At 47.4% G+C, this 25,920-nt stretch overlaps 2 protein-coding genes across 2 annotated transcripts in view; one reads left to right on the top strand and one right to left on the bottom strand.

Moving 5' to 3' along the window:
* The window catches only part of HDGF (heparin binding growth factor), a 33,373-nt gene extending 27,266 nt beyond the window's left edge, over window positions 1-6,107 (bottom strand). Inside the window, exon 1 of the mRNA XM_030541737.1 lies at window positions 5,765-6,107. Within this exon, the coding sequence (XP_030397597.1) occupies window positions 5,765-5,851 (87 nt within the window). The 5' untranslated portion in view covers window positions 5,852-6,107. The remainder of the gene's footprint in view (window positions 1-5,764) is intronic.
* Window positions 6,108-13,306: 7,199 nt separating this feature from the next.
* Window positions 13,307-25,920, top strand: part of PRCC (proline rich mitotic checkpoint control factor) — a 16,478-nt gene continuing 3,864 nt past the window's right edge. Inside the window, exons 1-5 of the mRNA XM_030541764.1 lie at window positions 13,307-14,091; window positions 17,652-17,699; window positions 19,890-20,474; window positions 21,860-21,955; window positions 24,005-24,148. Of these exons, the coding sequence (XP_030397624.1) occupies window positions 13,579-14,091; window positions 17,652-17,699; window positions 19,890-20,474; window positions 21,860-21,955; window positions 24,005-24,148 (1,386 nt within the window). The 5' untranslated portion in view covers window positions 13,307-13,578. The remainder of the gene's footprint in view (window positions 14,092-17,651; window positions 17,700-19,889; window positions 20,475-21,859; window positions 21,956-24,004; window positions 24,149-25,920) is intronic.

Raw genomic sequence — 25,920 nt, 5'->3', positions numbered from 1 at the left:
CTACCATAGGCCTTCTGGGTGACCGTTCCTCTCAATGCCTTAGTTTCCCCTTCAACTTCGTGTCTATATTTAGATTGTGAACTCGACCAAGGCTGAGATGGTAACAGGTGCTGTACGTATCACACCTACGTACAGCACCTATTATCATCTCAGCCTTGGTCGAGGCCTCTAAATGCTACCATGATGGGTGTAATTATTAGTATGGAGAACAGAGGCCTACAGAGCTGGAGCAACTGGACCCAGCTGACCTGTAGATTAAACCTGGATCTCCTGAGTGCCAGGCTAGTACCTCAACCACAAGGCCAATCGTCCCCTCCATCCCTTAGGTTACAAATATTATTTCATGGGTTAGGTTTGTTGGGATTTTTTTTCCTTTGAGGTGGTAGCGATGACGACGTTCGTTTGGTGGGCCTCTCAGAGCTGTCCAAATCCCATCATGGGAACTGGGAGTTTAAACCCATTGGGGATCCCGGTAAATCTCAACCTAAAACTAAGGAGACATGTTAACAGTGGAGGTTGGTTAGTCATGTTAATTACAGTAGAGCCTAGGGACCAGCCAAGAACCCCATTGTGGCAGGTGCTGTGCAGGCTCTCAGATGGCTCCTGCCCTGAAAGAGCCGACGATCTAAACGAGCTATGATCTAAATAATCTGGCTTTCAAGCAGTCCCCACTGGTCACACCTCCCTCCTGTTTATGTCTCTCTATTTTTAATTTATTGATTGTCTCTTCAGATTCCACTCACACCTGATTTAGACCTGGGGTATTTTGCATGAATGCATCAGCCCAAAACACATCAACAACAACAACAAAAAATCTTTAAGGTTTAAACAAATTGGCTCATTTCTTCTGTGAGCAACCCTGCTCGGTCTACTCACATGAGTAATGGGATTATCTGTGGGAGTAAGGCCAGGAGCATCTGCCCTTCCAAGGCTGCATCCTGCAGCCATTTCCTGCCCTGACGAAGGATTGCTCCCTGGCAGGCGAGTTGCAGGATTAGACTCTGAGTTGCAGGATATTCGCTCCCGACAGCAGTGCTTACTACCATGAGCAAATCTACTGGGTCCTATTCCTACTGCCCTGAAGCCTGTCGTGTCCTTTATCCCAAGGCAAACAGAGAGAACAACGCTGCCATTCTGATCTGGGGGCCTTATACATCACTTTGCACTGGTGCGAACGGCGGCACAAGGTGCAGGGAACAGAGGATACAGCCCCTCATCTTCATATGGCTGCAAAGGGACAAACTTGATTTTGGCATCAGAGAAACAACAGCCCATGTGCTCTTCGGGGCAGAGCACGTCTCTCGCTGTGTGTCTGTGCAGCACCCGGCACCCTGGGGCCCTGACCGAGGTCTGGAGCTCTGACCAGCCTACGAGCAATTCATGAGAGAGCAGTTCTTTGTGTGCACCGAGCTGATCACACGCCCAATACAAAATCTACCTGCGTCCCCCTCCTCCCCCAGCCCCACGCTCTGGTTTTATAATTTGATCTCCAGGGAGCTCAGGCAAGCTGGCTCCCCCCACCGAATTCCCAGCGGAAATTGCAGAGCCAGGTTCCCAGTGACTCCGCGGAGAGGCCCTGAGGCGCGTCAAGGGGCCTTAAAGCGGGTGCTCCTGTCATTCACCCCCTCCACACTCCTAGGCCCCTCTGGGCAGCGTAAGCGAAGAGGAGAATCAGGCCCAGGTCCCTCGGCAGCCCCCAAGGCCACAGGCTGCCAAAGGAAGAGATTTTCCTCTCCTGAAGCAAAACTGCAGCCGGGAATTAAAAGACACATCCCTTTGGGAGGTCCCGGAGAAACGCAGCAGGCCTCTCTCGCCCCTTAATCGGGCTGGGAGAAACATAACTAATCTGAATAGCAACATCGCTGCTCCCCTCAAGCTGGAGATCAAAAACCCCCAAACAAGAACTCGGCCCAAGCTGCCCCCTTCCCATTCCCCCAAATAACCTCCCCCCCCCACGCTGGAAAGGTTCAGAATCTGAGGATCACTTCTTGGCTCCTCCTAGGAAAGCTCCTTTCAGACACATTTCCAGGCCAGAGCCCAGTTAGTAGCCCCCTGCCCCTCCCCCCACACGGTATGAAACTAAACACAAGTAATTCCACAAAAGCCAGGAGGTGGGGGGAGAGAGATGGGGGAGGCAGGGCTGGGCTGCAAAACTCAGGAGGTTTCGAACCCTCTCGATGGCTTTCAAACATGCTGCTCTTTGGGGCGATTTTTCCATTTGAAATCGCTTTCGGTTTCAGCCTGTCCTGTCTGCATTGAGAAGAGGGCGGGGGCAAATCCTCCAAGGAAATTTTAAACTGCATCATCAACCACTTAAAAATAACCAGCAACGTATTCTGAAGCAAGAGTCTGCCTTCCCCACCCTCTCGCTCCAGAGCAACTGGATTCCTGGCGAAGTCTGTCTCTTAAAGAGCTGGAGCTGGCTTGCCGTTGAAGCGCTTGGCGAAGGCTCTCGCTGTCTTTCCATAAGAGCAGGATCAGGCCCCAAGAAGCCCCAAGATAAAGCAGCGAGGAAAACCTCACTCCCCCGGGCAGATATGCTACAGCCCCTGCTCACACCTATGTCTGGGGACAACAGCAGGGCTCAGGAGAGCCAGGGTGCAGGCTCCAATTCTGCCAAGCGCTGCACATGCTTAAATCCCCAGCTATCAGTTAAGTATCAGGGGGTAGCTGTGTTAGTCTATATCCACAAAAACAACGAGGCGCCCGGTGGCACCTTTAGGACTAACAGATTTATTTGAGCATAAACTTTCATGGGTAAAAAACCCACTTCTTCCGTTATGTACATGGGCCAAGCGCTTTGCTGAATCAGGACTTCGGCCCGATCTTCCTCTCATTATTATTAAACGACACTATGGCAGAGTCCAAAAGCCTGGATCAGGGCTTTGCCATTGGCTTGGATGGGCCCAGCCCAGGGAGCGGCAGAACACTCCCCCATAATGCTCGAAATATTCATATTGATTTTTAAAATGTAGGTGTTCACACATGGGCCAACCAACCCCACCTGGGTTCCAGATCAAACAAGGGCAGAATTCCTGCCAGCTGCTACAGAGTCAGGCTCTCTGCACAGACCCGGAGAAGCCCCGACCCTGAGACGGGAGCTACGCCAGGGGTCCAGAGGCACTGATCGGACTGCAGAATCGGGGCAATTGTGTAGGAATCCCACTTTATGATATCCAGCTGTTCGGACACGGCCAGTAACATCAAATCAGGCTCATTACGAAATAACAAAGTACTTTTACCCTGAGCAGCACCACCTAGGAGCGAAATTAAATTATAACCAATGCGTGAATTCTCCGGCAACATAATCCTATGCCTGGGCTCTGCACCTCTCGGTCTCTCCTGGGATTTTTGCTCTACTGTAGCTACATCAATGTACTTAGACACACTGCAACACCTACCCCCTACCCCCAACAAACATGAGCTCCACTGGTGCAATGTGGGGCCTGTACTGATTTCTTTCTTCCTTCACTGGTTAACCCCATTCTGTACCAGTGCAGGGTTTTGCTCTGGTGTGTCATCACCCATGTAGTCCCACTAGGATACAATTCCCTACCCCAGCCTCACGGCATCTGGTACACCACGTGACTCCAAGGACCCCACACGTGCTCAGAAATTACTCGTGGAACCTATGTTACAACCGAGCAGCGTGCGCACACACACACACAAAACAGGGCCCTCATCCCAGTAAGGGAACCAAATGGTCAGAATTCAGAGCTTGTGGGCCTACGACCCAGGTCTGTTAATAGAGTTTCACTCTAACAGAAGCACAAAACTAAATTAGGTCAAAATAAGAAGGAAATGTCTGATCTGAAGTTTGGGTTTGGTTTTGGTTTGTTTTTTTCTGCCATTAGTTTGAAGTAATAAAGAAAACACACGTCCACATTTGTGTTACCAGCTTATAAAATATGTCGTCTGCAGGCCTGGTCTGACAAACCTTCCCCGCCACAAGCAGGCAACGGACCAGCACACGTGCTTCCAGAATTACACCCGCATTTCCTAGGCTGAGCCAACAGCTTCGCAGAGAAACTTTCTTAGCACTAGCTGGGCATTTGCTGTTTAGTACCGTGCAAAATTAAAATTCCAACCAATCAAATGACAAAGGAATCCCCAAAAGGGCCAGGTCCCGAGCTGGTGTAACACATGGGAGCAACTTTACACCAGCTGGAGATTGGCCCACAGGGCCCAGGGGGCCTACATGGAACTATTGTGCCTTTAAATGAAATTTACAAGATAAACAAACAACCCTTAAAGCTCTGACAAAGACTGCAAAAGCAGTTACCAGAGACCTCCTGACTACAGCTTTAATTCTGTTTGGCTGCTAATATTACAAAAATGAAAAAGAGCTCTGTTTGTAGCACTGAAGATGAAATATGACAATCCCATTGGTACCCCCTCCAATTCCCCTCCTCCCACTAAAACACAACAGGGAAAGTCTAGTTTCACTTACTGTCTCCAAAGAGATTAGTAAAAAAATAAAATGCAAGAACACCCCCTAGCAGAAAACTTTGAATACAACCCAGTTTGCTTTTTTAAATAAACTGCACCATTTTCATGAGCAGGTCACAGACCAAGTGATATTTATTTTTAAGTTACAGCAGCTTTTAGCCCTGAGGGAATAATAATGCATGATTGTAGAAAAACACTGATAAAGGTGAAATACTATCTGTGCCACAAAAACACACTGTATATATTTATTATAATCTACTTTGCTTCCCATATACAGGTGTATGATCTAATTTCTGTTCCCAGAGACGCGTATTGCACAGCATGAAACCAGACAGGACTATGTAAACACTCATGGAACACTAACTGGATTCTCGTGCACTTTTTTTTTTTAAATATTCACCTGTCTTCCATATATTTATGAGGTGCTCTTTTCTTTCAGAGCAATATATGTATTGTCCAGCATGAAAATGCTCAGGCCAGAATAGACAAACATTCATTAAAACAAAGTAATGGATTAACCTAGTTACAAATCTACTTTGTTCCCTATTATACGGCCTAATTTCAGTTTTTGCGCTCGCACAGATGCCAGCATTCACACTGAATTTCTTTTTTTCCATATAATTTATCTGACCTGATTTCACACAAACTATATATAAAATACACCTCTCACGTGGAAGCTGAAGTTCGATCCTATGAAATATGGCTGAAAAGAGATTATGAAGAAACTACAAAACCTGAAGGCCGATATCAGACTCTCTTGGGCATTGGTAAAATTGAGAGTTATACAGATAATCGGAGGGTTTATAATCCTTGCGAAGCAGTGCTCCATTTCTAATCGGTAGGCTCCCAGGCCCTGTTCTATCCCAGGTTTTGCAGTGTTATCCCCTAATCTCTGTTTTCCAGGAAAGACTCCATAGATTCCCTGGCTACGTTTAATTTCAGAGCCACGGGGGGTTATAATTCAAATCCCCCTCCTCAGGTGGTGCCCCACTTCCAGGTCTCCGGGCCCCCATGCCTACAAACTCCCAGCCCAGGTTTCTAACCCCATGCACGGGCTGAGTCCCGCTCCAGAGCTCTAGGCTCTATCCCAGATGCCCAGGCTCCCAATAATCTAGATCTACAGGCTCCCCTGCCATGCCATACGGGCAGGGGGGCGGGTGGAAGCCAGCGAGCCTGGGCCAGCCGGGGGCGCTGAGCCTGGTCGGCCTTGCACCCCCCCGTGCAACGTGCAAAAAGCCCGCGTTGTGCAACTGGGGGGCAGTGTCGATCTCCCCCCTCTTTGCACACAGCCCCCCCCCCTTTGCAGGCTCCTTACCCTAGCAGGCCAGTGGGGGTAACCCTTCATCTTGGCAAACACCAGGTCCCCGCATTTGTACTCCTTCTGCCTATTGGACCGGGACATCTTCGCCCTGAGCGCCAGGCTGCTGGAAAGTGGGGGCTTAGGTGTGCGTCTGGGGGGGAGGAGGGGGAAGTTTGGAGGCAAAACCCAGCGATCCGGCAGGCAGCTCTCCCCCACCCCTCCGGAGAGCAAGCGGCCTGGGGGCGGGGGTGGGGGGGGAGCAGGAGCCAGCGGCGCCCAGGTGGTGCTAGCAGCAGGTTGGCTCCCGGGAGACGGGTCGGTGCCCCATGCAGTTGTTTGTGTTTGAAATTCAATTGCTCCCTCCCTTCCCCACCCCCCTCCCGGTGGATGCGATCGGAGGCTCGTTTGCTGATGCCTTGTCCCAGACTCACCACTTGGTGTAACGCACCCCCCCCCAGAGGAGCAGTAAGTGGGGGCGGGGGGTACAGCCCGCAGGCTGAGGGCGCAGAGCCCAGAGCGAACAGATGCAAAGGGGGGGACTCGGGAGAGAAACTCCAGGCTGCAGAAGGCAAACACAGTTGCAAAGAAAGAGTCTGTGGTGCTACATTTGTCTTGTAACAAAATAAAATATTCCTAACACCAAGTTTCCGGGGGGCGGATCTGGCTACAGTTGTTGCAAATCAATAATTGATCAATGAAGTGTCCAGCTCCCAGGTTGGTAGGGTGACCAGATGTCCTGATTTTATAGGGACAGCCCTGACTTTTGGGTCTTTTTCTTATATAGGCTCCTATTACCCCCCCTCCCCCATCCTGATTTTTCATATTTGCTGTCTGGTCACCCTACAGGCCGGGGAGGCAGAATCCAGCTAATCTTGTCATGCTCCACCATACAATTATTACTCCTACGAATACAGCATCCAGGTGACTTTTGGGGAGGTCAGGAGGGGGGACTAACCACCTAGATTTGTCTTGTTGCAAACTAATGAGAATACTAATTATTTAGCCTCCGAGTGGGGGATGGAAGCCTCCAGGTAAATTTGGCTGGTTGCAACATAATAATTAGCTAATGATAAAATATCCAGCTTCTAAGGATGAACAATCAGGCAAATAATGACACAGGATTTTGGTTCACGGTTTTCAAGCTAAAGCTACAAATATCCAGCGACAGTTTCCTCTCTCCTGGCCCCAGAATTAAGTTAAAATCTGACCCCCAGTCTTGCAAAGATTTATGCACCTGCTTAACTTCACATATGAACCAACCCCACTGACATCAATTGAATTTATGCGCAGGCATAAAGTTAAGCATGTGGCCGTGATCAGGGCCTGAGCAGATTTCAATTTGTCTGCTACCCTGGTCTTGCAAAGAGAAGGATAGCTCATTGGCCTCCTAAAGACAGGCTTGTGAGTTCAATCCTTGAGGGGGGCATTTAGGGATCTGGGGCAAAAATCTGTCTGGGGATTGGTCCTGCTTTGAGCAGGGGGTTGGACTAGATACCTCCTGAGGGCCCTTCCAACCCTGATATTCTATGACTCTAAAGAGCTCTGAAACAATTTGAAGGATCAGGCTTTTTGTTTTAAACCAAGAAAAAATAAATGTAGTTAAGATCCTCATTTCCATTACCACTTAAGCACCCAGGTAACTGTCCATTTGTGAGTAGCCCCAGAGCTCATTGAGGCTTACAAAGTGTATTTAAGGTACTCCTTCATGGCAGTGATTTGCAGGAGCTGGGCCTAAATGTGTCTTGTTGCAAACAAGGCAGGAAAAAAAGAAAATACAAGACAGTTCAACTAAAGATACTTTATATGGACAGAACGTTCTGGTTCAGAGCTGCTACTGGTCCTGTACAAATAAATAAGTAAACAGAGTTTCCAGCTATAGTTAATGAACAATGGCCCACATACTTGAGGCCCCAGCAATGAAGCTACTTATGTGTATGTGTCAATGTGGCCAACTCTGGCTGTATTTAGTGTGTTCCTTTAAAGCTGGAGTTATAGGATTAGGTAAGAATCTTGGCTTTCATTTAAAGAAGAGATGTTTCTAGCCCTTTTGGTTGCAAAGAAAAGCTTGGAAACGTGACCCTCCCTGAAAGGCTCTAAAATGAAAAGGGAGATCAAAAGAACCCAAAATGTGGTGGTGGTCACAATCGCATGATTTTGAAGCCAAGGACTTGCTCGTGTGGATCCGAATCCAGGGTCAGGGCCTTGAATAAGGGGACGACTCACAGCCTGTGAAGTCAAGTCTGTGAGTAAATCTTTGCAGGGTGGCAGCCAAAGTTGTGAACAGACCAGAGAGGTTACTGTGTTGTTAATGTCTGATTCATAAGCTCCCTCTACCACCCTTTTCCCCAACACTACGATTAAAAGCAGCCAACTTAAATCAGGACTGAAACTGGTGAAGGTCTGAATATTGGGGATTTCCACTTCTGTACTCCCCCTTCCATATAATTAACTGACAGTCGAAATAGCAGGGTCAAGGGGAGAGCTCCTGGCAGCTGAGGGCTTGATCTTGCAAGGGGCTGAAGATAATTACACCCCTAAACTCTCATTCATTTCAATCGGAGACAGGCACCTAACTACCTTACTGCAGTTAAGTAAAGAGCAGTTCCACGGAGTTCAATCAGACTACCATGTGCTTAGCTGTAAGCATGCGCTGAAGTGCTTCGCTGGGTCAGGATCAGAGTGCTCGGTACCTTGCCAGATCAGCTTAGCTGGCAATTTCCCCTCAGTGGCTTTAATAATCCCCTGGATGGATCGGTCCTCAGCTGTCGTTAAGACTGCACCGATCAGAACACATCCACCATTCTTCTCACATTCTTGCCTTTCTTCTCCACGTTCGTCCGAAACGTTTAACAGTGTGTCACCTTCCCATCTTCTTGGAGGCCGACCAGGTGGTCTTTTCTGTTCTCGCAGGTACCACTCAGGAATGATTGCGGTCCACCCATTGTCCGTGAGCCGTGCTCTGTGGCCCACCCATTGTATCGTATTATATCTGCTTTCCGTGACAATATCGTTCACACCGCTGCGTTCGCTAATAGTTTCATTTGGGATACGCTCCAGAGGGGAAATTCCCAACCTAGCTGGTTGCATTGCCCATGCAGCTACCGACAGCCACTGTTCTCTCTCTGTCAGTGCCTAGGTTTCGCTGCCATTCAGCATGGCTGGCAGCACTGTTGAATTGAAGGCGTTTGTAACACAATGGGAACCTGCTCTCAGTTTAAGCCTTTAGCCACTATTTTAATACTAGTTATTAATTATTTATTATCATAAGTCTTCAACTGAGAGCAGGTCCCAAATGTGTTAGGCAGTATTCACACACACAGCAAGAGACAGTCCCTGCTCCAGGAAGCTTCCAGTCTAAGCAGACAAGACGGACAAAGGGTGAGGAGAAGGAAATTCTATTATCCCCATTTGCAGGTGGAAAATCCAGATTTAATTAAAACATTAGTTCCCTAGAAGTATTGATTATTATCATTATTATTGTATGTGTATTACCATTGGTCCTAGCCCTTGTGGTTGCAAAGCTAACTTCTGATGCAGGAACCAGCTGTAAAGCGAATCAGGGAGGTCTACTTGAGTTTGCCACCCACCTGAAACAATAACTTCAAAAGGTCTGAACTTTCCCATTCATCTCAATGGGTTGATCATTCTGAAGCCTCAGAATGACAGTTGTAATGCTCATGCTGCTAACTACAATATCTCACTACTGGGAGAGAGGGAGGAGGGCAACCGTTTTATCTTGCTGGAGAAGACCCACTCCCAGCTTCTTAAGAGTTTCCTTTATCGTCCGTGTCTGCTTCCCGAGTCACTAGTTCAGCCCTAAAGTCTGGACGCTTCATCCCATCTGGTGATTGTGGTTGGCTGCCCAATAGTCCCCTTTCAAGTTAATGCTGCTTTCTTTCACCTCCCAATTTGACAGAAGACAGAAGGGACTGTCTCTTACCGTGGGCCAGATCGTGCTACTATGACTATCACTAGATAGTGCCTTATGCTTGGCATAATCTCACTGAAGTCAAGGGGGTTACTTGAGGAACAATTTACTACTCAGTGTGAGAAAGGGTGTGGTAATTAACCCTCCGTCTACATACAGCATGTAAAACAACAGGGCCTTGATCCTGGCTGAGGCCAACCCTTAGATCGGGGTCCCATCATGGTAGGCACTGTGTGTGCACATAGAGACAGCCCTTGCTCTGGAGATCTTTGCAGTCTAAATAGTAAAGACAGACAAAGTGGGAGAGGGAAAACAGATGCAGAGTGGGAAACAGCTTTGGCCAAGGTCAAACAGCAGATTTGTAGCTGAACTGGGAATACAACCCAGGTCTCTGACTTTGTCTAGAGAGCCCTAACCACTAGACCAGTGATAGTGTAATATAATTATAATTATCTAAGTAAATCAACCAAACGTATAGAGGGAGAAATAATTCCTCCTCCCTATTCAGAGTTAACACAACCATGTAAAACCAGCCACATCACAAACATAGTAACCAAAGCCCCTTCCGCCAGGTTATAGCTCAATAAATCTGAGGCGTAGCTGCTCCGCGTTGCCACCTAGTGATGTGGACTTCTGAACATCCCAAAGAAGCTCCCACAGTAACTCATAGGATGATCTCTCTTCTCTTTTCTTGTCATTGCCTTGCATGGATTTTGATGACTTCTGGCATTGAAACAGCCCTTGCTGGGAAATGATTTGGGTTCAGTGGTGTAATGACAGTGCAAATGTGCTGCACAAGAGACATTTTTATGAGCAGGTGTGTTTAAGGAACTGCCACAGGCAAAAATACCATGGACGGGAAGGAAAACTATAGAACATGGGATCAAATGGATACATGAAGGGAGCTCTAGAGATCTTTTATGAAGGGGCACTGCTGGTTGTAGTCTTTGGAAGCTCAGGATAGATTTTTTAGATGAATATCAAAGGAGGTGGGAGTAAAGTCCTGACTCTAACTTCATTCATGACACTAAACTTCCATTGACTTCAGTGGGAGTTTTGCCTGAGAAGTGACTGCAGAAGTGGACCTGATAAGAGCTTCCATGATTTTTTGGTTGTTGTAAGTTTCAGTGGAAATGGTTTTCATTAGCTTGTGAAGAGAGAGAGGGAGAGGGAGAGAGCAAGCGAGAGCAGGAAGACGATTTAAACATTTTCCAGCAGTGATGGAAACCCATTCTCTTTTAGGATATGTACAGTAGCATATAAAGGCCCCAAGATCAGAGCCCTGTTGTGCCTGGCACAGTGCACACATGTAGTGAGAGAGAGACAGCCCTGCTTTGAAGACTTTATGATTGAAATAGACTAGGCAGAGGATGAGTTAATATTTCTGTGTCCCAAACAGGGAACTGAGGCACCAACAGGGGAAACAACTCTTGAGGTCACACCATAATTCTGCAACAGTGGCAAGAACTGAATCCCGCTCTCCTAAGTACCACACCACTACCCTTAACTGCCAGACCAGTCCTCCTCTAGCATGCTCTAACATGGCCAAGAAAGTAAAACTGACTAAAAACAAGAGTGAACCCAACCAGTTTCATTTCATAAGAAATGGGAGAAATTCACAATAAAGATCATAATCAGTGAGAAATAAATTTGGAGGTTAACCTTCTTTCAGCTTCTGAAACCTGAGGTCTTCATAACCCATTTTTAGCACAGCAGGGACTTGCCAGTTCTTCAGGCTAATGTCTAGGGGTGACCAACTGCAGATTAGCCAATACCCAACCCTTCAAAAGCGGAAAAATTAAGGCATTTTACTAATTTCTCTTGATTTCACTTTAATGATTTATGTTGATAGTTCACAGCATACTAGCAAATAGGCTTCAGCAGGCTTTGGATCAGGCCCCACATTTCTGAAGAATAATAATATCTCAAGGCTTCATTCTGCTCCTGTAGGAGGACCTCCATTGAAGTCAGTGGAGTGATACCAGTGTAAAAACAGCTTGCATGAGATTATTATGATTATTGGTCTGTATTGCAGTAATGCAAGAAGCGACTTGCCTAAGCAGCAAATCAGTGGAAGAAATGGAAATAGAACCCTGGTCTTGTCAATCAGAATTCATCCCTGGGTCACACAGCCCTTCGCTAAGCAAGATGAGAAGTGGGACTTTTGGTGATAATGATTCAGTCTGTAGCTAATCCAGAGTCAACCCTTTCTGGTCCAAATCCTAGGCACTGAGGGATTTGCCTGGGTGATTTGCACTTGGTAGTATTCCTGTAAACGCAGTGCAATGATATGGCAAAGCAGCATGTGCAGTAACAAGGAAAGGCTGGGAGCGTGGAATCCAGTACGTGTGCATAAGGAAAGTAGGTATTTTGGTTGGGAGGCCTCTGCAAAGATGGACCCAATTACTGCATAACTATTTTATGTGCTACCAGGGGCCTGTTGCTGCACCCCGTTTGACATGTGTAACCTAAATAGTAAAATGGCTAAGTGCTAATGCCCCCAGCTGTACCACCGGAAACAGCGCACAAGGTGAAAAACGGTGGCTTTCTACATTGAGGGAGCAATGGAATTGTTTAGGGGAGCAATGGGGCTGTGATTAAGAACATGACACTGGGAGCCAGGGCTCCTTCCAATGGTTCCTGCAGCCTGGAGCCCCTAACTGAATCCCTGACACCACTAACCATGCTCGGCTTTGGGGTTAGCAGTGACTCTAGGATGTGAAAAACCGAGACAGCGGGTGGGGTGTAATAAGTGCCAAAGTTCCCCAAATCAGGACTGTCCCTATAAAATTAGGACATCTGCTCACCCTAAGTGACTCTGAGAGGAAAGTGCCTGCCTACTGAGCCACTCACCCTGCTCCCTACACCCCTATCACTGCACTGGGGCACTAGCCTTAGCACTGACTCAAAGGGGAGATCACCATTTGGTGGCCACGGAGCAATTACTACGAGTCCCAGCATGCACTACAGCGCCCCCTGCTGTTAGGGACTGAGAAGATTCTCCCTTGGCATTGTGGGAGTTGTAGTCCATCTGCCATAGGGCACTCTGGGTCCTGATTTGGCGATTAACTAACAGTCCTGGCACGTAGTGCGTCAGGTCCCTCTCTCAGCCAATGAAGAGTTCGCCATGGTGCATTGTGGGCGTTGCAGTCCACCAACTGCAGTGCACCATGGGAGTTGCAGTCCTGTCTCTATGAACGCAAATCTCTAGCCGACCTTTTTTGCAGGTAATAAATGGTGGGGTAGGAGAGGGCACTAATTACAATGCATTATGAGAGTTACAGATATTTGAGTCTGGGAAAGCTATTAAATCCCTGCGGGCCCAGTGCCCTCTGGGAGTGGCCGTATGAGACCACGGCTGAGCGTGACCAAATGACTACAAATCCCAGGATGCCCAGCTTCCTGTCTCTGTGGGCATCAAGGTCGTTTTGCTGCAGTGCACTCTGGGATTGGTAGTCTCCCTCGACTGAAGGGGTCCGTTAATGGGTCGTCTGCCGCGTTGCTTTCTGGGAGTTGTCGTCTCGCCTTTGGGTGAGCATGGACTCCCCTTCCCGAGGTGCAGCGCGGCGGCCCCGTGCGGAGAGCCAATGGGGTTCGGCCGCGGGGCCCTCTGGGAGTTGTAGTTTTGTTGTGCTGAGGAGGGGGGGCTCTCTCGGCGGCCATTAGCTGTGTGCGCGCTGGGCTGGCTGAGAGCGGCTGGGTCGGAGCCTTCGCCTCCCCTTTCCACCCGGGGGTGGAGCTGCCATGGCGGCCCGCGCGGCTTAGCTCCGCTCCCCTCCCCGCACCCAGCTACGGTAACCGAGGAAGCGGGCGCGGCCTAGTCGAGCGGGCGGATCCCCGGACTCGCGTAGCGGCCGCTGCCGCCCAGGGCTGCCCCTTGGCTGGCCGCGGGGCGGGGGCCATGTCCCTGGTGGCCTATGGCAGCAGTGAGGAGGAGAGCGATGCGGAGGAGGCCTCAGGCGAGGAAGAGGAGGCCCCACCCATCCAGCCCCCCCCGGGCAGGGGGCTCTTCTCTGCCCTGCCCCCTCCCAAGCTCCCCCTGCTGCCCCCCCCCCAGCTTCTGGGCGCCGGCTTCCCCCTGCTGCCCCCGCCCCACGGGGGGCCACCCCCTCCCTTCATGCTGGGGCCCCCTCCCGGAGTCAGGGGCTTCAGCACCCCGCCTCCAGGCATGAGCCCTGCCCAGGCCTCTGCTCTGGGGCTGGGGCTGGGCCTGCCTGAGCCAGCAGCCTTGGGGAGCCTGGGGGGGGAGCAGCCCAGGCTTGGGGGGCTCCCCCTGCCCCCGCCCAGGGAGCCTGCTGGACTGACTCTCCCCCCTCCTGCCATGGCCTCGGCTGCTCCCCCCGGGGCTGGGGCCGGCTCGGGCCTCCCCAAGCCGAAGAAGAGGATTGTGGCGCCCGAACTGCAGAAGGGGGATGTGAGTATGAAATAAAGTCTTGTGTTCTGGGGATCCAGTGATGCCAACACCCTGAGCCGGGGGTGCACCCGTAGGGAGCATCTCCTGTAACGGGATGGGGGTACCCCTGGTGCGGGGATGTCTTCAGCCCCTGGTGGGGGAGAACCCCTTGGGAGAGTATTCCTGCAACTCTCCCTCGCTTATTGGGGTGATCCCATGGCGGGGTCAGGTGCCCGTGAAATGTTGTCATGACCCCACGCGTCCAAGCACAAGAAGGTGCGGAAAAAAGTTGACACTGACATAGCAGCGTCTCAGGAGAGACATGTCCTTGCCAGTAACTCTAATCCTAAAGTGCTTTGCAGAATTAAGCTGGCATAGAGACCTTATTTACAATCATCATACAGCAAAAGTAGATTATCCATAGGCTTGTTCGTTAGAAAAGTTAACTAGTTAATGAGTTGAAGCCTGACTCTACCAGTTTTGGGATATCCAAAATAATTTTTATTTTGCTAGCTAAAATTTCACGTCAAAACTAAAATTTGTTTATTTAAAACTAATTATCTGAAGGTTTTAGATTTCTCCTGGGACATTTAGGTAATAGGTCATCTGTAACTTGCCTTTGTGTTTTCATAGTGTTTCGGATCCCACTGGGTCCCTAAGCACCATGAAATTGCAACTGATTAGGTGCTGTACAATAGGGAGGGGAGGAGAATATTCTTGGTCAAGAACAGAGGGTAACCACTCCTGCAGAAAATGTCATTCTCAGAGTATGCAGAACTGATGGGACCTCAGTTTCTCTATTGAAAGAGCCTCCACAAAACTCAGTTCTTTTACTGCTAAAGGATTAGGGAGATAGTCTATGTTGCTCGGATTGGAACCTTTGACTCTAGGACATACATATGTCAAACCTAATAGTGAAACTAGTTGGGTTAGGACTACTCCCATCAGCAATGCCTTCTATTTGGAAAGAATCTGTAATATTTTAGCATAAGGACTTAAATATAAACCATGCGTGGGAATGGGATTGATCTGTATACCAGTAGAATGCAACCTCCTCCAGAGTGGAAAGCGACAGCTTTTTAACAGTGCCTAGCATTCCGATTTTATAAGACTAGGACAGGGAGTGGAAGAATATCCTAATCCAATTGCTGTTGTGGCAAAAGCTTGGGGAGGCAGATTGTAGTTAAACCCCACAAAGGGTCAGGAGTTTGTTTTAGGTCTCTACTGAAAGATGGCATTTTCACTGACACGCTGGCTTCCTGTTCCCTGTCAAGGTGTTACCTATTTTATATTGCCTCTCAGGATGCAAAGAATAATCAGCAAAGTGCTGGAGAGACCACAGACTGTCTGTTTTAGACAGGCAGCTGCAGGAGGTGGACTCTGAGTATGAGCTTATAAATAGTTACAGGGATATAATTGGTCAGCCAGCATCTTAGCCTTGGGAGAACTGGAACTGTGTCCACGTCAGATCCCCTCTCACCTTGCTAGGAATCTGCAGGGATGTCAGAGGGGACATTGAAGAGTGTACATTGTTCTTCATAGTCCCAACAACTCAGGGTGCTGGTTTGCCTGTTAAGAGGCCTAGCGTAACAAATTCCAGAGCCATAAATCCCTCTGCCAAGATGACCAAAACATAAGAGATGTGGCAGAGAATGTCTTGTTGCTATACCTTGGGACTGTTTATAGCAAACTTGAATTTAGTCGAAACTTTGACAGACAACAGGACAATTCATTCATTCCATTTCACACCGCTTTGCAATGTGCATGTCTCCATCGCAGTTAGGGTCATAGGGGGAGGAAATGGCTTTGCTTTAGGTGTGCTTCACTCTATCCATCTCTAATATCCTGTGTCGTAATCCTCTTATTTCTATCCCTTTTGCTGGCTCCAGTGATGATGTACATCTTTGGGGCAATGCAATGTATTGATCAGTCTTATTAGCAAACTCAGCAGTAGTGTTCTGCTCTCTCACATCCCCTGTTTGCTCATCCCCTTCTTCACAGCATTTGGCTGAGAAACAGGCATTTCATAATCAAACCTATTGCAGTAAAGTTAATAAGGAGGCTTATTGACAACTCTTGTGGGATAGTCTTACACGAAAGGGATCAGTTTCTCTGCATGTATTGATCTCTCCCTCCCCCCAGTGTAGCAACATATTAACTTTGAACACTTATGTGGCACAGATTATCACTGGCTATCATGTTGATGAGCAAGGGTCAGTAAAAAGAAATGCATAAAAAGGGGGCCATTCTTAATTCTTCACTACTCTGTACCTCTTTTCCATTGTGACAGTCATCCTAATCCTTCAAACCCCTCTTCAAAATTCCCTTCTTTTACCTTGCATCCCACTGAGGAATTCTACCTCAATCTCTTATTCAACATAAAACAGAACTCATCATGTAAATTCTTAAAACACTTGACTCTCCTTATCTGTTTACTTTATCTAGCTTCATGTTCTACGTTTGTATAATGTAGGTAGTAAACTGGGAGGAGGGCCATGTCTCCCTTAATCTCTGTAAATCACCATAGAAAGCTATAGGATTGTACATCTTTAGGGCTGGATTCTCTTGTACACTAAGGCCCTGTTATGGTGGCAGAGCGTGGAAAGGGGCTTCAAGTGTAAGAGAATCAGTCTCCAAACACAAACTTCTAATGGGAGTTGGGTGTCCAAAAGTTCTAAGCACCTTTGAAAAATCTCCATGCTAAATTACCAGATCCACAATGTTATGAGTTTGTCTTTCCACTTTGGTTTACGTTGTCTAAACACAAAAGCAGAGGGCTGTCAGTTTTGGGGTGGGTATTTGTTGTGATTTCAAAAGAGAGCCTTCTTATAAAAGACTCAAACTGAGTTTTGCCTCAATGTTTTATATTAAAAACCAAACAAACAAACAAATCCAGCAAAAAACTTTAAAATGCCAGAGCTGTTGGTATGCTGTGTGCTAATCACTGGTGAGCAGCTAAATAGATGTAAGCTATGCCTCTCATTTTCTCCCACTCACTCCTGCTTTGTAACAGTATTAAAATGACAGTCTTAATATTTTAAATCCTGACTTAAAGTTAAGTAAATGGGGTGGGGTTTTTGGGGCCACATACCTTACAGATGAGCTTAATCTTCAGTTGGACAAAACATTGTTCAGTTGTGTTGAAACTGCTCTTATGAGATTTAAAGCTCTAATACCAGTGTACGTCTTTATATAGCTATAGTTTTTACAGTAGCTTAGTGTTTTATACATGGCCCTCTCCAAACTGCACTCGTTACAACTGTTGCTAAACATAGCAGCAAGCAGCACAGTCTTGCTTCCATTGTGGACAGTTTGCTTATCTCTCATGATAGTAACCAGGGCTGGCTTTCAACAAGACAGCACTTCTTGACCTGATCTCCCCATATCAGAAGGACTGGAGGTGAAAGAACTTCGATCTCCTACCGCCTTTTCAGCAGCTAGGGTCCTTGCAAATCAAAAAGCTGGCCCTGCTGCTAACATGATCTCTTTGATAATGAGTACATTTCTTCTTGTGTTTTCTTTTTTTTTAACTGTCACAAGTGCTACTTAAAATTTTTTTTTTTTGTTTTTTTCTTTCTCAGTCAGATTCAGAGGAAGATGAACCATCAAAAAAGAAAAATTCTCTTCAGGTAATGACTTAAAATGTAATTCTCAAACTTATACTTCCTGTGGAAGCAACCTGATCAGAGGTTCTCAAACTGGGGGTGGGGACCCTTCAAGGGGTCACGAGGTTATTACATGGGGGGGTCACAAGCTGTCAGCCTCCACGCCAAACTCCCTTTGCCTTCAGCATTTATAAAGGAGTTAACTATATAAAATAGTGTTTTTAATTTATAAGGGAGGGTCGCACTCAGAGACTTGCTATGTGAAAGGGGTCACCAGTAAAAAAAAAAGAGTTTGAGAGCCACTGAACTTGATTGTCACAGTCTTGGTCTTACAGCTGGGACTCTCAGGCAGGCTCCTGTCAGGACTAAGGGGGCACTAATGTACAGTAGCAAACTGCCAGAATTCCTAGAGGAGACTGTTTTTGTGGCATACAAGTATGGTATATTCAGGCTCTACAACAACTGGTTAGGCTGGTACTAAAACTTTATCAGTCAGTTGAATCATGTTGCCACAGGTTAGATGACATATGAAACTTAATCTCTAGCAGCAAACAGAATAATTGGCAAAGAGTCAAGTCACTTGGAACTCTGAACCTGCTTCCAAGCCCATAAAATTGCAGGAAAGTAATCAGACACTTGATTATCAAAATGCAGCAGACTTCAAAGTATTGTACTTCAGAAAAATGACTGTAAGCCCAACCCTGCTGCTTTTGAAATCGAGGCATTGCATTGTCTTCAAAATGGATGGCCTTTTGGTCAAGGCACCGGAATGGGGCTTGGGAATTGCAGGTTCAGTTCCTGGCTCTGTCACAGACTCTGTGTGATCCTGGGGACTTAGTTCCTGATCCTGCAACTTGTTGCACTTTGGCAGCAAGATTTTCAGTTCAGGGACCCTAAGGGTCCATTCCTTTATTACTTAGCCAAATTACTTCGCCTCTAGACCTCCATAGACAAACTGGTTACTTCAGTGTTTTCAAACTATCAGCCAAGCAAGCCCATCTCCAGAGACTGGTGGTAGTTCCTAGTAGAAGCAGTGTTTAAAAAAGAGTGTTATACTTGCAGGTGCATTGTAGGTTGGATAAACAGGAGAACTGAAGGTAACAGTTTATTGCTTCCTGTCCTATATGGGTCTGAATATTGTTCAGGAATGGCTAATCTAGTTAAAAAACACCTATCATGAGAGGCAGTGTGGCCTAGTGCATAGAATATGGAAGTAGGACTCAGGAGACCTGGGTTCTTTTTCTGGCTCTGCTACAGGCAAGCTGGATGACCTTGGTCAAGAGGCTTCACTGCTCTGTACCTCAGTTTCCCTTCTGTAAAATGGGGATAATGATAGGGACCTCCTTTGTAAAGTATTTTGAGATCTAATCAAAAGCATGGGGCTGTACGGGACTCTTTAGTGTCTTGTTCCCCCAGTATTCTGCCTCCTATTGCTTCCAGATGTGAATGTGATGATGGAATTTATTATGGCTTATATTACGATAGCTCTGATGGGCCCAGTCGTGGATCAGGGCCTCATTGTATTAGGCTTACAAACACATCAGAGATTCTCCCAACCCTGAGCACTTACGCACTATTCATGGCTTACATTGTAATGAGTGGCCTGCAGGGTAAAGACTAAGCTGTGTGGTGTGAAAAGCCAGCACAGACAGACAACTCATCAATCTTTCCCTTACTTGCAATCAGCCTGTATATATTAAAGTTGGTTTAAACTCCATACTGGAGGGTCTAAGGCAATGGTGGGCTGCAGGTTGCCCACCACTGATCTAATCTTAAAAGGTTTCTTTAGGATAATGCTCTGAACATGGCTTTAATTTGGAGAACATAGACTGATGCCTTTGAGAGCTATACAGTCACTTAAAACCCCCCTCTTAATTTTGGATAAGGAAGTCTCTCTGGCATTTTTCCCTTCTCTGTTGTAGAAGTAAAATAAAACCTCAGTTCACAGCGCTAGCATTCTGTAAAACCTGGTCCTCTGGTGTGTCAGATTTTTTCTGTCACCACTTCAGAGCAGAATATAGCCTCCTTTGTATCTCAGGCCAGTGTAATTTTCAGTCCCTGCAGTGCATGCTGAGTAGTGGAAGTGCCCATTGGCAAGGTTAGATAGAAGTTAAACGGGGGGGATACTGGGCACTGGTTTAGGAAAATAAACTCGCTCATCTATTTTCTTGTCTCCTATTTTTATGAACCATCTTTTCTGAATGAAACAACCAGGGACTCAGCGAGGGCTCTGGCTTGTCTGCTTTGCTTCCTCAACCCAAAAACTTGACGGTGAAAGAGACAAACCGGTTGCTTTTGCCCTATGCTTTCTCAAGGAAAGCAGCAGAAAATGCCCCTGAGTCGAAGCCAACTAAGGCTCCAACCTCCTCCTCCAAGCCAAAACCTTTGTCCAAGCCAGCAGTGGCCACGACTCCTTCGCCATCCGCCATCAAGGCAGCTGCCAAGAGTGCGGCCCTACAGGTGACCAAGCAAATCACCCAGGAGGAGGATGACAGTGACGAAGAGCTAGAGCCAGAGAACTTCTTTTCTTTGTCTGACAAAAGTGAGCCCAGCGTGGTCAGCGCGGAGCCGTATGTGTATTCTGGCACCGTGGTGACAGAGGATCTGCCCCCTGGGACGGAGCCGGAGCCTGAATTCCAGGATGCTGCCGCTAATGCCCCTTTGGAGTTCAAGACGGCTGCAGGTTCAAGCACCACTCAGCACAGCTGGGCCCCCAAGCCCGGAGAAGACTATGGCAACCAGCCATATAACCAGTTCCCTGGCTACAGCGTTGCCAATGCTCCCGGGGCATACTATCAGGTAAGAACCAGGATTGCCCATGGGCAAAATACAATGGCTTTGGTTTCAAACACAGCCTTTAAATGTGTGGGATGAATTACCCACCAGAGCAGGTTATAGCACTTGGAGCTTGAGCCTGTGCGAGCACTTTCGGGCTAACCCCCCAGCACACTGAGGCCCTGCTGTGAGGAGGTCTTGAGGTGTGAATGCTCTATTACCTAACTTCTGAAATGCATCCACAGAATTGCACCTGCCATTGTCTAGGTGCAAAATCAGGGGCCTGTTCGAGGCCATTACAAAACTGAGACAGGTTCTTATTGATTCAGCAGGAGGGTTATGCTAGGGAAATAGCAGTTGAGTACAGGTAGCCAATAGTAGATCTTAAAGGGGAAAAAAACAGGGTGTGTGTCCTATGTGCTGCTTCATAATGCCTGAAGGTGGGCTAGAAACGTCTTTAAGGGTCTCTCGGGGTTTTTTTTTAATTTTTACCATTAGGAAAGGAAACGAGGAAGCGTACCCAACACCCAGCTCAAACTGCAGGGGTAGCGTAGGCAGGTTGAATGGGATCCTAGGAGTTAACCCCTCTGCTCTTGCAGAAGGTCCCCTGCGTTCTTGGACTTGGTTTTATTACATCTCCGAATGCCTGTCGTTGGCACAGCGCCTCCTCACGCTGTGCTGGGGTATTGGTTTGATGTGCTCTTCCCACTGAGTCAGTATGTACTGACACGCCAACCCTGCTTCTAGAGCCTTCTGAGTCTGCCTTTGTGGTCTCACCTGCCAGCATTAACCACTCCTTAATCTACTTTCCACATGAAGCCAAAAGGCGGGGAGAAAGCCTTAACAGATTGTCTGTGTAGTGGAGTTCAGGAGCTCCTCAAATATTCACGGAGACCTTTTGAGGGCAGAAGGAAATCCACGCATGTCAGCTTATCCTGAAAGTAGGCAGAGGTGCAGTGAACAGTACATCAGAGTGTTGGCATGGGGACACTTTAGGTGTGGTGGTGAAGACACAAAGCTGTGGCTCCAGCCAGAGCAGAATATACTGCAGTCTAAGGTAGTAGTCGCCATGTACACATGTGTAAAATGCCACTCAGTCTGATGGCGCTGCCAAAGTAGTGATGAACCAGGGGCAAGGGCTTACAGCAGGATGCATTCCCCCTGAGTGGGGAAATAAATTCTCTTGTTGGGCCCAGGGCAGGGCATGTGAATGGCTCACCATGTGCATCAACAGGCTAACACACCTCTAAGGTCAGGTGATATCCCTGAAGGCGGCCTTTTAAAGGTACCTCACCCTGAGGGCATCTGGTTCCAGATCCAATTCTGCATCTTGGTATCTGGGTCCAGTTTTGTTCCAGTAGCTGTCTGATCACACCTTGATGACAAGCCTATTTTCCTCTTGATTACAGGATTACTACACCAGTGGCTATTACCCAGAGATGGATCCAGCCCTTGGACCACCACAGGAGATGGGCACTGACTCGTCCTTCATGGATGATGAAGCGGTTGGCATTTATTATATATCCTACCGCAGAGTTCACGTTGAGATGTTATAGGGTTATAGGAACATAGGCTCTGCTTGGCAGCTCAAAACACTGGCCTCTCAAGCTTGGTGCCTCGCTACTTGCCATGCCAGATCTGGCTGTTGTTCTTTCAGGTCTAGCGTCCTGTTGTGCGCCTTGGTTGATACCTGCTGCTGCCCACCTCCGCTCCCTTGAAGTACACACAGTTAGTTTGGTAATACCATATCTCATGGTGAAAGGGAAGAATTCCTTAAATGTAACAATAATACATTTGTTTTAATGGTGTTGAGTGCCTTACAAAAACGTTCCTCCACCCCCCCGCCCCAGTTGGATAAGCAGCATAGCCGAAGAAGAAGAGATCAGAAGCAGTATTAACATTGACTGATCTCACGCCAGTCCCCAGAAATAAATAAATGCTTAAGAAGGAAACAAACCCTGGGTTGTAAGTCAGTGGAGCTCTGCTGATGTTGATGGAACTACAGTGGTTTACAGTGAAGTCAATGGAGCTGCACCAGCTTGCATCAGCTGAGAATCTGGCCTTGTTGAGAATGATCATACTGGGTCATACCAGTGGTCCATCTATACCAGTATCCTGTACCCCGGCAGTGGCCATTGCCGGTTGCTTCAAAGGGAATTAACAGGGCAATCATCAAGTGATGCATCCTCTGTCCTTCCGTCCCAGGATTTGGCATTCAGAGGCTTAGGGACACCCAGAGCATGGAGTTGCATCCCCGAACATCCTGGCTAATAGCCATTGATGGGCCTAGCCTCCATGAACGTATCTAATTCATGTGTTTATGTTCTTGGAAGAATGTTTGGCAAAGCCAGTGGTATGTCATTAGGCTTTCCTGCCTTTTTTTCCTTGTATACTAGTCCTCGAGATCACTGATTTCAAGATGGGCAGCTCAGACACACTTTTTCTCACACCCCAGCCTCTTCCAGTGATCTCCAGATCTTCTGCTCCAGCTGATCTGGTTTACTTTATAAGCTGATATCAGATATTTCCAGCAGGAGACAATCCAGCAAGTCCATCGTAATCTTCGCTCAGGATGTAGCAAGGAGTAAATGTCACACACAACATGGGGTATGGTATGCACAGGTGCTAGCTGACTTACAGCTGCAAAGCAATACAAAAACTGCAGCTAAAAGACCTTGGCTCTACCTTACTTAATGCAGCAGTGTGCTCCATTCATGTCCCAAGGGCTCAGCAGCTTCAACTCAAAGTCCGTTTGAAATGTACGACAAATTGCTGCCACTGTCCAGAAACTGCCAGCAAAGCTGGCATCTGGAATCCAATGATGCTGCAGAAAGCACTGGCTGTGGTGTTCAATTCTCTTCCAGCTGCCTCAGCTCATTTCATATGCCACCACCCTGCTGTATTGCTTTGGAGCCCTGTGGGTGAGGGATAGCTCAGTGGTTTAAGCATTGGCCTGCTGAACTCAGGGTTGTGAGTTCAATCCTTGAGGGGGCCATTTAGGGATCTGGGGCAGAAATCTGTCAGGGACAGTACTTGGTCCTGCTGTGAAGCCCGGGGACTGGACTCACTGACCTTTCTAGGTCCCTTCCAGTTCTGTGAGACAGGTATATCTCCATTTTAACCTGTTCAGTTGCATAAGGTGGATTTGCCAGTGAAAACATGTTCAGTGCTTCCTTGACTCTTAGAATAGGGGGCATGGAAGCCAGGACTGCTCAGTTCTATTCCTGGCTTTGCCAGTGACTATGGGCAAATGTCTTCACTTGCTTCTGTCTCTCAGTCTTTAAGATATATTTCCCTACCTCCTGGGTTAGGTGTGGGGGGGAGAGTTTGTGGGGCTCACTGTTTTTAAAGAGCTTTGAGATCTGTTGACCTGTAGAAGAGCAGAGTTATACTATAAACACCGGACTCTCTGGCTGAGAAGATGAGCATAGTCATGGCCCAGCACCACAGGTGATAAGCTGGATTGTTCCAAGACCATTACCTTTGCTTGGTGCAGTGTACCATGTAATATGAGTGTAATTCTCTTCTGACCTGTATTTTAATTCCTTTCTCAGTTCAAGCGTCTCCAAGGTAAGCGGAACCGTGGGAGGGAAGAGATCAACTTTGTGGAGATCAAAGGGGATGATCAGCTGAGTGGAGCCCAGCAATGGATGACCAAATCCTTAACAGAGGAGAAGACCATGAAATCTTTCAGCAAGGTATGGGTAGGAAGTATAGTCTAATGGGTAGAGCACTAGACCAGGATGCAAAAGGGCCTGCCTTCATTTCCCAGCTCAGACCCAGACCAGGGGCAAGTCATTTAACCCACCTTTTGTCCCAGTTCCCCATCTGTAAAAAGGTGATGTTGAGGATAAAATCCATTAATGTTTGTGAGCCACTCGGGTGCGGGTCAGATAAGTAGATGGGTAACAGAGGGATGGCAGGCCACGGGGCTGCTGTTTGTCTGTCCCTTCAGAGCCTTAGAGAGCTTATTTTCACATCTCTGGATTGCATGGACGAGACTGCATCCATTTGTGCTCGCGTTTTAAAAGGAATGGTGAAAAATTGGAGAAGGTGCAAAGAAGATCTACAAAAATGATTTGAGGCCTGGAGAAAATGTCTTACAAGTGAGAGACTTTTGTTTATTGAAAAGATCAAGAGATGATTATGGTGTAGATGATGGGGAGAAAACACTGGGAACTAAAGGGCTGTATAGTCAAGCAGAAAGAGGCAGAACAAGAACCAGTGGCTGGAAGTTAAAGCCAGATCGATACAAATTAGAAATAAAATGCACTATCAGGAGCAAATGGCCAAGAGGAGTGGTGGATTCTCCATTTCTTGAACTCTTCACATCCAGACTGAATACTTTTCTGGAAGATGCTTTAGCTAGACACAAGTTATTGGGGTCAACACAGGCGTAGCAAGGTGAGAGTCTCTGGCCTTTGAAATACATGAGATCAGACTAGGTGACCTAGTGGTCCCTTGTGGCCTTGCAATCTGTAACTAATGTAATGGTGAATAGAAATTAAAGGATACGCCTTTCCAGTTATCCAGCTGCAAAGAGAAGGGCATATGGGAAGCAGTCAGGAACATGGTGCAGCCTGTATGGTTGTGCTGTTCCCAAGCTGATCACTGGAAACTAGCGGTCATGAGACAGCAATGAAGGTTGCAGGGAGGTTGTTGGGAGTGAACAACTGAAGCAGGAAGGCTCTGGTGATGGCCCCAAAGTTCTGCTAGACCTTGAGAACTTAACCCACAGCTAGCTCACTGCTCAGAGTAGGGACCATGCCTTGATTTGTGAGGCACTCGAATCTACAGTTATGTAGGGAGTATGCAACCATGTATAGCATAGAATGGATTTGTACAGCAGTAGGCGCAGCATGACCCTGCTCCTAATCCGTGCCTCTGAGCCATCCCCTAATAGAAATAACAACAAACGATTATTTACTGCAATTGACTGACCACAGAAACAGTGAATCACAAAATAAAATCTTCCCATGTAGCAGGCATGAGGAGTCAGCGTGGTGTGGGGATTAGAGCAGAAGACTCGGGATTGGGAGATCTGGGTTCTATTCCCAACTTGGCTTTGACACTTTTGTGATTTTGTAACCCATTTCACTGTCTCTGCTTCCATTCCCCTCTCTGTAAAATGGGACAGACAGTACCTAGCTTCTGTATGTGCTGTGAGGCTTAATCGGTGGATGAAATTCAGAGCACGTGGAGGAAAGTGCTGTGTAAGTACAAAGTAATTAGACACAGCGGGGCTGCAGAGCATCTTGAAACAGGTGCGTAGCCCCAATGTGTGAGTGGTGAAGACTGAGTAGGAGCTGCATCAACATGGGATCTGTTGTACAGATTCATACATACCAAGGCCAGAAGGGATCATCACGACCATCTGGTCTGACCTCCTGTATGGCACAGGCCAGAGACCTGCCCCACAATAATCCCTTTTAAACTAGAGCTTATCTTTTAAAAGAGAAAAAAAAAATTG

The sequence above is a fragment of the Gopherus evgoodei genome, chromosome 24 (genome assembly GCF_007399415.2).
Source record: "Gopherus evgoodei ecotype Sinaloan lineage chromosome 24, rGopEvg1_v1.p, whole genome shotgun sequence".
NCBI classification, from domain to species: domain Eukaryota; kingdom Metazoa; phylum Chordata; order Testudines; family Testudinidae; genus Gopherus; species Gopherus evgoodei.
This window is presented reverse-complemented; position numbering and strand designations above follow the sequence as displayed.